Here is a 13,804-nt window from a genome sequence, read left to right as displayed (position 1 = left end):
ACCCCTTATAGAAGCTATATCCATCTGCATCAGTGGTCTCAAACTCGTGGCCCGCCAGGCACTATTTTGAGGCCCTCGGTATAATAAAGAATGATTCTTTATGGAAAACGTGTGCCTTAAGTGTCCGACGGTTGCTGTAACCTCACGCAAGCGCTTTCCTGCGTCTGTACGCGAATTGTGAGGTGGAGTGGGGAGGACAATCGCGTGCAGATGCAGGAAAGCGCTTGCATGAGGTTACAGCAGTGAGGCGGGCAACGTTCCAGAACGTAAGGTAGCCATTGGAGGCAGTGCGGCTTGTGCGCGTGTCCGGTGCTGGAGGAGGTGAGAGCTGAAGGCGGTTGTGGATGCAACCGCTGGACACTTAAGGCACAAGTTTTCCATAAAGAATCATTCTTTATAATACCGAGGGCCTCAAAATAGTAGGTCCAAAATCTTGTCTCTTGCAGTTGATACTTTGTTAGGTTTTCACTTTCTGCTGTGTATAGCTGAAATGATCAGAAGCAATTAAGGAAAGATTTATAAACTATATTACAACTATATGACAACTTTGCATGAGGTAAAACTCGTTAATAGTTACTAAAATGAGTTTTACCTCATGCAAAGTTGTCATTTCTTTAATAAGACATGAACTATTTTGTTCTGAGGCCCTCCAAGTACCGATAAATCAAAAATGTGGCCTTGCAAAGGGTTTGAGTTTGTGACCGCTGATCTACATCTATCTTTACTTAATTTGCATTTTCCTTTTCTGCTTTCCATTTTCGAGTTTCTTAGACCAGTGTTCTTCAATCTTTTTACACCTATGGACCGGTGGAAATAAAATACAGTAATTATTTTGTGGACCGGCAAACTACTAAGACTGAAATTTTTTTTAAAAAACCATCGCCGCCCCGTCCCCGCGAGCTCGGTCCCACAAACCATCTGATCCCATCCGCACAAGCCTCAAATAGTTATGATTTTATATTGAACATATTTTATTAAAGTATAAAAAGAAATAATATTCTATACAATTGTCATTTTATAAATACAAATAATACAGGGCAAAGATCAACAAAACCCCTGTCTCCCCTCCCCTTCACATATATTCCTTCTACTATCAAGAAAACTGAATAGGCCAAATTATTGCAGAATGCTACACAGAAATATCATGCTAACAAAATACTGCAGTCACACATGACAGGAATAGTGTTAGGGGAGTGGAACTAGGGAAACTGCCCCCTGGTCAGAGAGAGCCCTAAGCCAGCTGGAAGCTAAAGAAGCACTGCCTGGGCTTTGCACTCCCCAGTTATGTCTAACATCAGCTCTAGCAAGATACATATTTCAAATCTGATATATTCTAATCACAAGATAGAAATAAAATTATTTTTTTCTACCTTTTGTCGTCTCTGGTTTCTGCTTTCATTGTCTTTTCACTCTATTCCATCCTGCATCTGCCCTGTCTCTTCCATCCAGCATCTACCCCTTCCATCCACTGTCTGTCTTTCCCTGCCATCTCTCCTCCTGCCCCCCTCCCCAATTTGTTCTGGCATCCATCATTTTCCTTCTGTTCCCCTCATGGCCTGCCATCTCTCTCCTTCCCTCCCCCTGTGGTTTTTAGCATCTCTGTCTTCTCATTTCCTCCACTCCATTCTCTCCTCTCTCTTCCCTTTCCTTTTCTTCTCTGGTCTTCCTTCTCTATTTTCTGCCTCCATCTAAATTAAATTCTTTCTTACTATTTAGTCCTGTTTCCCTCTTTTCACTGTGTCTTCCCACAGCTTGTCACCCCTTTCCCTCACCCCTCCATTATCTTACTAACTCTATTTTCTTCCCCCTTTATTTATCTCCTCCTTCCATCCAGTATGTGTTCTTTCCCCACTTCCATTCAGCATCTGCTCTCCCCTTCCAACTGACATCCATCTGCCTTCTGCTTTCTCTCCCTTCCCACTTCCATCATCTGTCCCCTTCTCTCTCTCTCCTCCCCCCCCACTTCCATCATCTGCCCCCCTTCTCCTCACCTTTGCGGATCACTTTCTTTCCCCTGAGGGTGGCTCATGTCAGAGGGGAAGCTTTGGCTGAGCAGAACTGCTTGCAAGGAACAGTGGAACTTACTTGACGTTGATGCCGGGGCCCATCGCCGTTTGAAGAAAAAAAAAGTGGAAAAAAGGGGCCTGCAAAGGTGAGAGGAAGGGAGACCTCCAGGACAGCTGCTCTTTGCCCTTCTTCAGCAGTCCAAAAGTCTTTAGGCTAGCGGCAGCTCTGTGTGCTTTTAACTTCAGCACAGAGCTGCCCCTAAGTAGTAGTTTAGCCGCGGTTTCATTAGGCAGCCTCGGGGTCTTTGCTAGGCCGGCTCACATTGCAAAGGCCCAGAGGCCCAGAGGCTGCCTCATGAAACCGCGGCTAAACTACTGCTTAGGGGCAGCTCTGTGCTGAAGTTAAAAGCACACAGAGCTGCCGCTGCTGGTCTGGAGGTGCGGAGACAAAGGCAGGAAGCATAGGTGGCAGGAGTCCTGGCGAAGGCAGGAGTCCCAGCACAGCGACGGCAACAGGAAGTTGCAAGTCAGCTGACGCCGGCACCTTTCGTTGCGGCGGGGACCCAAATCCTTCACGGACCAGCAAGATTTTTTTGCGGACCGGTACCGGTTGAAGAACAGTGTCTTAGACAATATCCTTGAGTGTATTACTTTTAGCTATTTATTATTTACATTGTATTTAATATGTTATGGCTCAATAGACTCTTGACAAAGGTATTGATTCCGAAACACTGTCAGTGTCGAGTCTTCGCAATGCTACTACCAATAAAGCTTACTTTGAACTGTCTACCCATGACTTTTAAAAGAAGATGAATGGGGTGAGGGGTTATACATGGTACAATGTCACAGATCAAGACACCCCAAGAGCAGAAGAGAAACATAATTCCTTTCACAGGACTGTGTAATCAAATGAGATAAAGAAACAGAAGCTTCCAAAGTGCTAGTAAACCTACCGGGTTTCAAGAGTCCAAGGAGGCCCAAATACGAGAAAACAAACTTATGCAAAGCTGTAGGGATTGGAAGAAACAGCACAGACCGCGACCCAGGGCAGAAGATGCTTTACATCAGATTATTCAGAGACAGAAATGTTCCATATATAAAAGAAAGGTTTAAGGACTTCTTCACTCAAGAAAACCAGTTTAATGAAAAATGTCCCTACAGCGGGAAGCACTGTGCAAAATATTACACCTCTGGGATGGCTGCACATATTCTCTGAATGCCCGATTCGTTAACAGACTTAAAACCTCATCCTCATACATTCAGGGGTCTGCTTTGTGACAGACAGTGGTGAGGGTGGGTAGTACTTTCTATCCTCGGACGTAATACAAAGCTTCAAACAGAAGGTGTACTCCCAATTCCCTTTGAAACGCACTGTGGGTAGGTTTCTTTTTTTAGGGAAAAACACACTGGAAACTTGAAAATACAACCTAGACGTGCTACTTTCAGCCCTAGCCTCAATGCCCTTGGAAACACACCATTGAAACTAGAGGGGGGAAAACTGGCAGCAGTGTGTGCACTTATAAATTATTGTGGGGTGGGGGCACTTTTTTTTTTTTTTTAAATAACCTGTTTGCATGTGTGTGTAACCTTCAAATTCATCCTTTGAATAAGTACACAGTGGTAATGTATCTGGAAGGCTGCATGGAATCATTTCACTAAATGACATTGCACAGTGGGCCTTGCACTGCCTACCTGGTATCGCAGCTTTGCAGAGACTCTACACTAAGACAACCAAGCTAGCTCCGCTCTATCTGGACAGGCTGATCCAGGCTTGGTTTTGCTCCATTGCATGCTGGGGCTTGTAGTCCTGCACTTTGATAGAATGAGGCAAAGTCAAAATTAGCTTTGCTTTTTCCTCATTAAGATGAGTGGATTGCTTTATTGTCATCTCCACAGGGGCACCAGGACTTTAATTGGTTTAAGTGCATATTAGAGAGCAGAAGGCTTCACTGTCCAGCACTCGTGACATCTGAACCTCATAAGGTTTCACCAGCAATTAGCATAAGATGGTTAAAATTATTATTATTATTTTTTAAACCTTGCACTTTCTTTGGAGGAACAGGGTTAGATTAACCAGGAATCCTGCCTTATTCTTAATAAAGCACACTCAGAGTCAGTCTGGCTGCTCTGTAGAACTAGCTAGAAAGAGCAGCAACGTTGGAGCCTTTGCAACTTCAACCATGAGGTCCCCCGATAGGAAGTAATTAACAGCTGGCTGCAGTAGTATCCATTATATATCACATAGTAATATCATACCATTCAATGCATAAAGCATGGTACAGAAGCCACTGTTTCCCTGTTGCTCTGGCTTTACTCTCTCTCTCTCTCTCTCTGAAGTAGAGTGGCAGTGACTGACAGTAACAATGTTCAAGGTTACTGGAGGCTCCTGGACTCTGCCTTCACATGGGCCATGCATTCTTCTCAGGGCCCAGCAGGGGCACTCTTTCATTCCTCCGACACGAGTTGCAGATCCTTTCTGATGACTCTCTTCACTTTGTTTCTCCGCAAATGAAGGTGACCGTACCATCTAGCAAGTCCTCCACGCTGACTGCCACAAGCTCTGAGCTGGCCTGGTTAACTTGGGAGCCTGGCAGTGCCACGATCACCTGAGAACCAGCTAGATGAGTTTCTTCCAGGGCAATCACTTGCTCGGTCGTGGCTCCGTGCTCGGGCATCTGTATAGCCTACGAAAGGGACAGAAGCCCACAGTCAGCCAGGAATCACATCTACAGAGCCCCCACATAAAACACTGCATTTTACAATAAACCTGATACAAGAGGGGGGAGAAAGTCAAGGTATTTTAATCTCTCTTAATAAGAGGTGGAAAACCTCCATGACTGAACGGCAAAGTTTATCTAAGGCAGGGTTTCAGGAAATCCACAATTAATATACATGAGATACCATTATTATATGCAAATTAGAGAATGACACGGGGAAAAAAAATCTGTCCCCGTCACCGCTCCGTCCCCGGCTCACTGTCCCCTTCACCGCCATTCCCTTCACCGCCCCGTCACCGTCATTGCAAGGGAGGACAAGTCAATTGATTTATTTTATGATCTGTTTTTACTACAAGGCAGAGGCACTGAAACAGATTCTCAGTGCAGTAGTAGTAGTGGCAGGACTCTCTTCTGTCTTCATGGTGTTTCACAGTACTGAGGCTTATATGGATTCTGCGGGAACGGTGAGATTGTGATGTCATAATGCCTCATTCCACCAATGCCTAAGCTCCGTCCTCATCCGCACAAGCCTCAAACACCTTACAATCATAAGTAGCAACATTGTAGAGCTGAGATTGTGATGTCATAATGCCTCATTCCACCAATGCCTAAGCTCCGTCCTCATCCGCACAAGCCTCAAACACCTTACAATCATAAGTAGCAACATTGTAGAGCTGAGATTGTGATGTCATAATGCCTCATTCCACCAATGCCTAAGCTCCTTCCTCATCTGCACAAGGCTCAAACACTTTAAAATCATAAGTGTTCGAGGCTTGGGCTGTTAAGGCAGAGCTTACAGGAATGGGGCACTGGCAGGGACAAAACTCACGGGGACGGAGAAATTGAGTTCCTGTGGGGACGGGGACAAATTTGTCCCCATGTCATTCTCTACTCTGGGGAAAGGAACCTTAGCCACCTTTAACTTGGCCCTGATGCTCAAAAGCTCTTCAGGCAAGTATGACTGGTTAAAGCATTCTTACTAGCACGGAAATACTCCTCCCAAAGTTCAAAAGGGTTCTCCATGGCTGCTACCGATAGATAACCCTATTCAAATGGATTACGAGCAGCTTATTGTTATTCTAATGAGCTTTCCTTGTGATGCACAAATGGCGCCCCTTCCCCGCCTCCTCCTGCCGCACATAACCCCCGCTTCCCTTCCCCCGTAACTCTGTAACATTCCTGGCGCAAGAAGCAACCCCCAAACTGCTGTCGTGCCAGCATCGGCTCTTCCTCTGATGTCACTTACTAGGCGCGGGTCCAGGTCCACGCTGGAGCGACAGCAGCTTGGGGGTTGCTGCTCATGCCAGGAATGTTACAGAGGTACGGGGGAAGGAGGGTGGGGAGGAGGACGGGGGCCTGTGATGGCGCCTGGGGCGGACCACACCCCCTCAATACTCTACTGGCTCCTACCCCCATTTCCGAGGACATCTGCACATCTAAGGACAAAGAGAATGGACTCCCAAGACCTCAGTACGAGGTCCTGATCCTCGTGAATCCTGGTTTCCCACAGTCGGGACTCTTTGACCCACCTGGCAACAGCCTCTTATGATATTAAGTCAAGCCACCTTGCATAGAGCAGTGTGTCGACTTTGGGGCTGTGGCTGAGGGGCACCCAGAAATGCATGGATGCCGATGCGATGATGTCACGTGCATGCACGCGTCATCGCGCGGATGTCCTCCAGCCACAACCCTGAGCCTCATATTACCACCGGTGGATGGTGCTGGATAAGGAGAGGCACCGGCTGACTGACCTCAGGACATGCCTCGCTGTAAGCAGTCAGCCGGCGCCTCACCTCCTTGCCGGCATCTCGCGGCACACCGTTTGCAATACACTTTCCTAGGGCTTATGAAGCAAAGCTGTGGTCTTCCATTTGCCCAGCTGTTGAGTGAAGCTGGCATACCTGCTCTGGCAGTGCTGCAACACCCTGTGTTTCTGTAAAGACCACCTCCGGGTGATCGCCCTCATAGTGTTTTTCCAGCAGTGCCTGTGTCGTGAAGAGCTCCCCACAGATCTGGCAGCCGAAGGTGCTCTCTGTCTGGCTAAAGTGCTCTGTGGCCACGTGGTGCTGCAAAGCTCCTGGAAAGCGGAAGGAGTCTGTGCAGTACAGACAGCGGAACGGCTGGGAACCTGTGGACAGAGCAGAGAAGACTCAGCCAGGGCAGCTCCGGGGCAGAAGAAATACCAGGAAACCTCCATCTTTTTGTTGTTTGGTTTTGACCAAGTAGTTCTCCTGTCTGTTTTCTTTTTTTTTTTATAAATCTTTATTCATTTTAAATCTTTCAACAAGTGTACAATAAAATCCTCATTTAATATACAACATCACTTGAAGCTCTACATTTTTCTCAAGAAAAAGATTATATCCCACCCCACCCACCCAAAAATTATATTCAAATATAATATATATCATATAATAATTTAGATCATTATTCAGAACCACCGAAGGGATTCTGGTGTCATGACAAACCTTTAGAGCTCCCTCCTCCACTCAGGAATTTTGATCCTATTTTCAGAGGTCCACTCTCCCTCCCACTTTTCCTAGTCTGTGGACTGCAGCAATGTTCCTGAGGCCAGGGGCTATGTAGCAGGGTTCCTTCTAGAACTCCAAAATGAGCCCTAAATCAGGTCAGTTGGTGTTGCTCGTAATGACCACAACCCTCTCTGCCCAGGAGCTGTGAACCTCACCCTCTACAGTAGTGGTTCTTAAACCTGTCCTGGGAGACCTCCCCCAGCCAGTCGGGTTTTCAAGATATCACTAATGAATATGCATGAGGCAGATTTGCATGCCTGTCACTTCTGGCTGGGGGTCCCCCAGGACAGGTTTAAGAACCATTGCTGCAGAGGGTGGGGTTCACAGCTCCTGGGCAGAGAGGGTCACAGTCGTTAAGAGCAACACCTACATATAATAACTTTGCAAAGATATGGGGGCCATTGGAAAAATATTGTGATGAATAGGCATCAATTCTTTTCTTTTCTTTCTTAGTTCTATTTAGCACACTCAAGGGGGAGGGTGGATTTGGTGTGTAATTCAATAAGATATGTTATAATATGTTGTATAAAATAGTATATTTTATTTTGTTGAGAATGTGATGAAGGGTGGGTGGGTAGGGATCTTACACTATTAGTTTTTATGTGTTAGATATTACAGTGCTATATTGGAATTACTTTATGATATATTTTTGTGCACTTGTTGATTTGATTTAAAAATGAATAAAGATTTATTTAAAAAAAAAAAAAAAAAAGAGCAACTGACCTGATTTAGGGCTCATTTTGGAGTTCTAGAAGGAGCCCTGCTACTTAGCCCCTGGCCTCAGGAACACTGAACCAATGCGGATACTTTCAATGTAACAGTTGCATATACTGGGAGGTGAACAAGGTAATTATCCCCAATGGTGATCAGTTTTTTTTTACCTTTGTGGTTACTCAGATTGCGATACAAGTCAGGTGGTATACGGCATGTGGAAAATGGTACATTGGAGAAACTAAGAGAAAAATTAAAGATCGTATAGCGCAACATTTAAGTAGTTTACGGTTAGGAAAAACTGACCTACCATTGGACAGAAAAAACCCATGAGGTGGAAGATTTAAAGTTTGTGGTTCTAATTAGAGTGCAAATGTCTATGCGAGGTAACGTCTCAGAAGTGTTATTAAGAAATTAGCAAAAATTGATTCACCTTTGGGGCACGATCGCACCCGGTGGTCTTAATAAGATGCAAATAATCCAGAATACTGCGGTTAGGCTCATTTGTGGACTGAGATCACATATTGTTATCGTGAATTGCATTGGTTACCTGTGGAGGCACAAATTCTTTTTAAATTGGGGTTCTCTATTATAAGGTATTAATGGCTTTGGTTCCGTCCTACCTAACTTGAGTTGGTTTGTTATTCTTCTACGCATCACTTGCGTATTGCCAAAGCCTTTTTTGTTCTTCCTCCATCTAAGGGCTGTAGGTACAAAAGATATCATGATAAAACCCTCTCTTTCCAAATGGCTTTATGGGACAAGGATTTCAAGCGGTTTCAGCATCAGCCATTTCTTACCTTCATTACAGGAAACAACTTAAGACTTTCTTGTTTATTCAATTTCTTAGCTCGTAATATTAACATATTCTTCACGTTGATTTATGTAAACCGGTAATTCTTATGTTATGTTATGTAATAAGGAGGTGGAGTGGAATTTGTTATAATGAACAACAGATGAGGGATAACATTTAAAAGGATAGTGAGGGCATTATGGCTGTCTTGATCCTGTTGTGATCTTTTCTTTTTTATAATTTATATTCTGCATATCCTACAATTACAAATTATTCAGGTATTCAAGCATTTTTCCCACTCTATCTAATGTACCTGGGGCAATGGGGATTAAGTGCGGGATTCAAACCCACCACCTCAGTGTGCCGAGGCTGAAGCTCTAACTGCTGCACGAAATCTTGTATGGAGTTCCTGATTTGGTTGTAACACTCTTGAGGCTGCACAAGATTAAAATGAAAGGTTGATGATAATACGATAAGCTTGCTATACTGATAAGTGAAATGAATGTTTCAGTAGGTAATGGGAGCCTTTACCAGTCAGAGCTCCTGAAGACATTAGATAGCGAAACACAGTTCTGTGTCGGATATGATTCATGGAAATAGCTCCACACCATGTGGAGTGAAGTTTGACACGGAAAATTCCTTACAATACTGGAGAGACAAGAACTTTGAGACCAAACTAGTTTTTAGCTGGTAAGGGGTGAAGGTTGTCACAACAAACATTTATAAGGTTTTTTAAAGTTGTTGGGAAGGAAAGGGCTCTCAGTGTCATATTGTACTTAAAGTGTACATATTGATTGCACAAAATGTTATGAGAAATAAATTATTTGATAAGTGTTTCTATCAGCTGATGGCTTCTGTATAGTTGATGGATATTCATTAGGGATATCTTGAAAACCCGACTGGCTGGGGGTCTCCCAGGACAGGTTTAAGAACCATTGCTCTACAGCATTCCCTAAGCCCAGCCAACGTAGGGTGCAAAAGGCCTGATTCAGTCATCGAACTAGGATCCTTCTCCATGGCAGTGCAACTAACACTCAGCCAGCGGCCTGACCCAGAAAGACCATGCATTCAGGGCCTACCGCATACGCACCCAATGCCAGACGTTGAACACCCTAGAGTGATGAGATCACGCACAGTCAAGAGCTGGTGCTGAGGCATCCCCCAGAGCACCGATAGTCATGCCCACACCCGGCGTACTGGTATTTAGATGGATGCACAGGTCTCACCTGAGTGCTTGCATTTCACGTGCATCTGCAGAGCAGTTGGCGAGGAGAAGAACTGATTACACTTTTCACACTCGTGGAGTTTCACATCTGTCATGGAGAAGAGAGGTTAAGGAACAGCAAAACTCCGAGCAGGCATCATCAAAACGGGACCCAGAGCAGCGCGGTGGCTGGCAAATTCAATATCTTTCCTTTCCCTTCCAGTCTTCTAGATCTGCTCCTCTAGGTAAAACCATTTACTTACCTGTAGCCTGTGTTCTCCATGGACAGCAGGAAACAACTCCTCACAATATGGGTAATATCGTGGACTCCGTCTTAAGATTTCTAGAAGCTTCTAAGTAGGCTCAGCGCACTTGGGCACCAGTTCTAGCATGCCACTTGTATGCAGATCAGCTTCAGTCCATTATTAAAGCTTATAATACAGTAGAATAGAGCTCCATCAGTAGGTGGGGAAGGTATGGGAGGTCTTGTACCCTACTGTTCACAGAGAACACCTGCTTTAGGAAAGCAACTTTTTTTTTTTTTCAAAAGGACGAGTAGGGCAGCAAGTTCTCGTAAGACTCCCTGGCTACAGGCTGCCTTCAACAGAAATATGAAGAAAAGGGTAAAAATAGAACATAAGAACATAAGAATTGCCGCTGCTGGGTCAAACCAGTGGTCCATCATGCCCGGCAGTCCACTCACGCAGCGGCCCTCCGGTCAAAGACCAGCGCCCTAACTGAGTCTAGCCCTACCTGCAACAAGGAACTGCAACAAGAAGTCATCAACATCATTTTGGGGGCAACAAATTAAATGTTTGTTTTTTTTCCCCAATCAAGAATGATAATAATAATAATCAATTTATATATTGCAGGGCCATAAAGTTCTATGCGGTTTACAAAAAATTTTAAAAATTACAATTAAGAGAATAGCCAAATAATTAAAAATAATACTATAATGATCTAGATCAGGGGTATCAAACAAAGTCCCTCCTCGAGGGCCACAATCCAGTCGGGTTTTCAGGATTTCCCCAATGAATATGCATGAGGTCTATTTGCATGCACTGCTTTCATTGTATGCTAATAGATCTCATGCATATTCATTGGGGAAATCCTGAAAACCCGACTGGATTGCGGCCCTCGAGCAGGGACTTTGACACCCCTGATCTAGATGGTTCATTGCAATATCCTTGCCAGTAAGCTGCCTAAGTGTTTCATGAACAAATATGTCTTTAAATGTCTCCTAAATTCCACATAGGAATCAGAAAGCATAATCAGATGTTCCAGGTCCTGCTTGATATGACAGAAGATATTGATAATGTTTTTTAAAATTTACACTCTCTAACAGGCAGAAAACCAAAATTCAAATGCAAATTTCTCCTGTGTTTATTTGTTGCAAAAGAAAAAAGCTCAATTATATATTTGGCAGATAAACCAAACAGAGCCTTGAAACTTCACCCGCGCCTCCATTGGCAACCAATGCAGTATCCGATAAGAGAGTGTTATATGATCATATTTCGTCAACTCAAAATCAGCCTGACCGCTGCGTTTTGAACCATGCAAAGTCGCTGCATATTCCTCTGGGATATTGCCAAATAGGCTTTAATCAAGCTGACTAAGTCTAAGGGACTGCACCAGAATTCTAAATGATGAGACATCAAAATATGCCCGGATGGATTGAAGTTTCCAGTTTTCTTTCTAACCAAAGAATCCACCTATGAGGGCTGAAACTGAATTTTAATCCTCCCAGATTCTGAATGGACTGACTAGCTAAACCTACCGTCATGCCAAGAGTTCCTTTCTAAACAGTAGTGGTCTTTGAACGTGCGAACAATGTCAGTGTTGCTTAAGTGAAGGAAGCCAATTAGAAAGTGTGGGTTCACCAACGGTGGCCCCTATCCTGCTTGGATCAAAAGAAGTCAGAAGTCGAGTGGACTTCGCAAAGGCTGTTTCAAATAGGCGGCCAAAGCTCTGTTGTAATCCAGAAATTGTGCGAGAAAAAATATTGGCAGGAAAGACAGAACTCTGATACCATTTGGATGAGCACACAGGGCCATCCTGTTCTTCTAAAACTTTGCATAAGGTGGACCCAGTTACTAGAGTCTGCGGCTCACTAACTCTGTGAGGTGACGTGAGAGTCACCAAAAACAAGTCCTTCCAATAATCAGCTGGATTAATACAACACTAGGGTCTCATCACATCCCATCAGTCCACTTTGGAAAAAGATGCTTCTTTACAAACTCCTCCCAATCAGTGTCAATGACAGTTGTGGCCAAACTGGGCTGGGGAGCCCGTCTCACACGCAGTGGGCATGGTTCTCCCAGGAGAAGCTTCATCAAATAAATGGCTTTCAAAGGTCAGCTGACTAGCAAAACTGTCAGTCTGAATTATGGCAGTTTGCTTGAGGATGGGCTAGGGAAGGGTTCGATGGCTGGGATGGTTTAGATGGGCTGGAGTGAGCTTGGATGGAGACTTCACTAGATGGAACCTAAGCACAGGACAGGGCAGAGCTTTGGGTTCTGGTCTAGCCATAGCTAAGAAGAAGGAAAATTTAAATTAAGTCAGTAATTTAAAGAGAGAATAAGGTTGGGCAGACTGGATGGACCATTCGGGTCTTTATCTGCCATCATCTACTTTGTTACTATGTAAGAAGTCATGGAGGGCTTCAGTAGCAGCGGATGGCTGATACACAGCTTCCCAAAGCATCCCCAATTTGTTTGCACTTTATTGTGGCCCCCTTCAGACCCCTGAGGAAGACGGATTAATCAAAACACGGACCGTGTCGGGTTCATTGTTCCCTTATTCCAGGGGTAGGCAAGTCATCGAGAGCCGGAGCCAGGTCAGGTTTTCATGATCTCCACAATGAATATGCATGAGATAGATTTGCATCTCAAGGAGGCAGTATGTGCAAATCCATCTCGCACATATTTATGGTGGAGATCCTGAAAACCTGACCTGGCTCCGGCTCTCGAGGACCGGAATAGCCTACTCCTGCCTTATTACAAAGGTGGATCAAAATAAAGGCTTGGCATCAAGTGCATCGTTCCCGCAGCTTTTTTCCTTGGTTCTCTAATGGTCAGAGCTGCAACCTCAGCACCCTGCAACCTTCAGCACGGCTCCTTGTGACCTGGGCAAGTCACTTAACCCTCCAATGCTCCAGGTACGTTAGGTAGATTGTGATCCCGCAGGGAGAGAGAGAAAAATGACTGAGTACCTGAATGTAAAAACCAACTCCGGTCCTCGAGGGCCGGAATCCAGTCGGGTTTTCAGGATTTCCCCAATGAATATGCATGAGATCTATTTGCACGCACTGCTTTCAATGCATATTCATTGAGGAGATCCTGAAAACCCAACTGAATTCCGGCCCTCGAGGACCAGAGTTGCCCACCCCTCCATTGATAGGCAGTATATAAGTAATCCATAAACTTGGAAGAAATCTATCAACAATTCTCGATAGCCCCCCTCCTCCTTCAGGGACCCTTCATTTGATTGTAAAGCTCAACTTAGTTTGTCTGCTAGGCAATTGTCTGGATCTGAGTGTCCAGTGGCATAGCAAGGGTAGGAGATGCCCCCCTCCACCCTCCACTCCCCCTGCTCCTTCCCATCACACCCCCTCGGTACCTCTTTAAATCCTCGCCAGTGTGAGCAACTTCTCCAGTCTGGCTCCCCTCTGAAATCACTTCCTGGTCACGGAGCCAGGAAGTGATGTAAGAGGGAAAGCTGGGAGGCGGAGAGGTGCTGGCAAACCCAAGATGGCGCCTGGGGCAGTCGGCCCCCCCCATACTATGCCACTGTGTCATCCCTTAAGAGAAGGCCCGGCTCCTCATCCAGACAGTCTCCCAACACAG

At 45.0% G+C, this 13,804-nt stretch overlaps 1 protein-coding gene across 6 annotated transcripts in view; it reads right to left on the bottom strand.

Annotated features, from left to right (window-relative positions):
• Window positions 1–3,126: 3,126 nt before the first annotated feature.
• The window catches only part of ZBTB40 (zinc finger and BTB domain containing 40), a 44,314-nt gene continuing 33,636 nt past the window's right edge, over window positions 3,127–13,804 (bottom strand). For 2 of the 6 annotated variants that reach the window (XM_033922560.1, XM_033922561.1), the window contains exons 16-18: window positions 9,982–10,068; window positions 6,625–6,851; window positions 3,127–4,690 (exon numbers count right to left, since the gene is read on the bottom strand). In XM_033922560.1, the coding sequence (XP_033778451.1) occupies window positions 4,496–4,690; window positions 6,625–6,851; window positions 9,982–10,068 (509 nt within the window). In that variant the 3' untranslated portion in view covers window positions 3,127–4,495. Of the gene's footprint in view, window positions 4,691–6,624; window positions 6,852–9,068; window positions 9,191–9,981; window positions 10,069–13,804 lie in introns of those variants that run through there. The other 4 variants (XM_033922563.1, XM_033922562.1, XR_004537128.1 and 1 more) reach the window with 4 other exon arrangements.

The sequence above is a fragment of the Geotrypetes seraphini genome, chromosome 15, assembly GCF_902459505.1.
Source record: "Geotrypetes seraphini chromosome 15, aGeoSer1.1, whole genome shotgun sequence".
NCBI lineage: Eukaryota > Metazoa > Chordata > Amphibia > Gymnophiona > Dermophiidae > Geotrypetes > Geotrypetes seraphini.
Note: the sequence above shows the minus strand (reverse complement) of the source record. Positions and strands in the feature narration are given on the sequence as shown.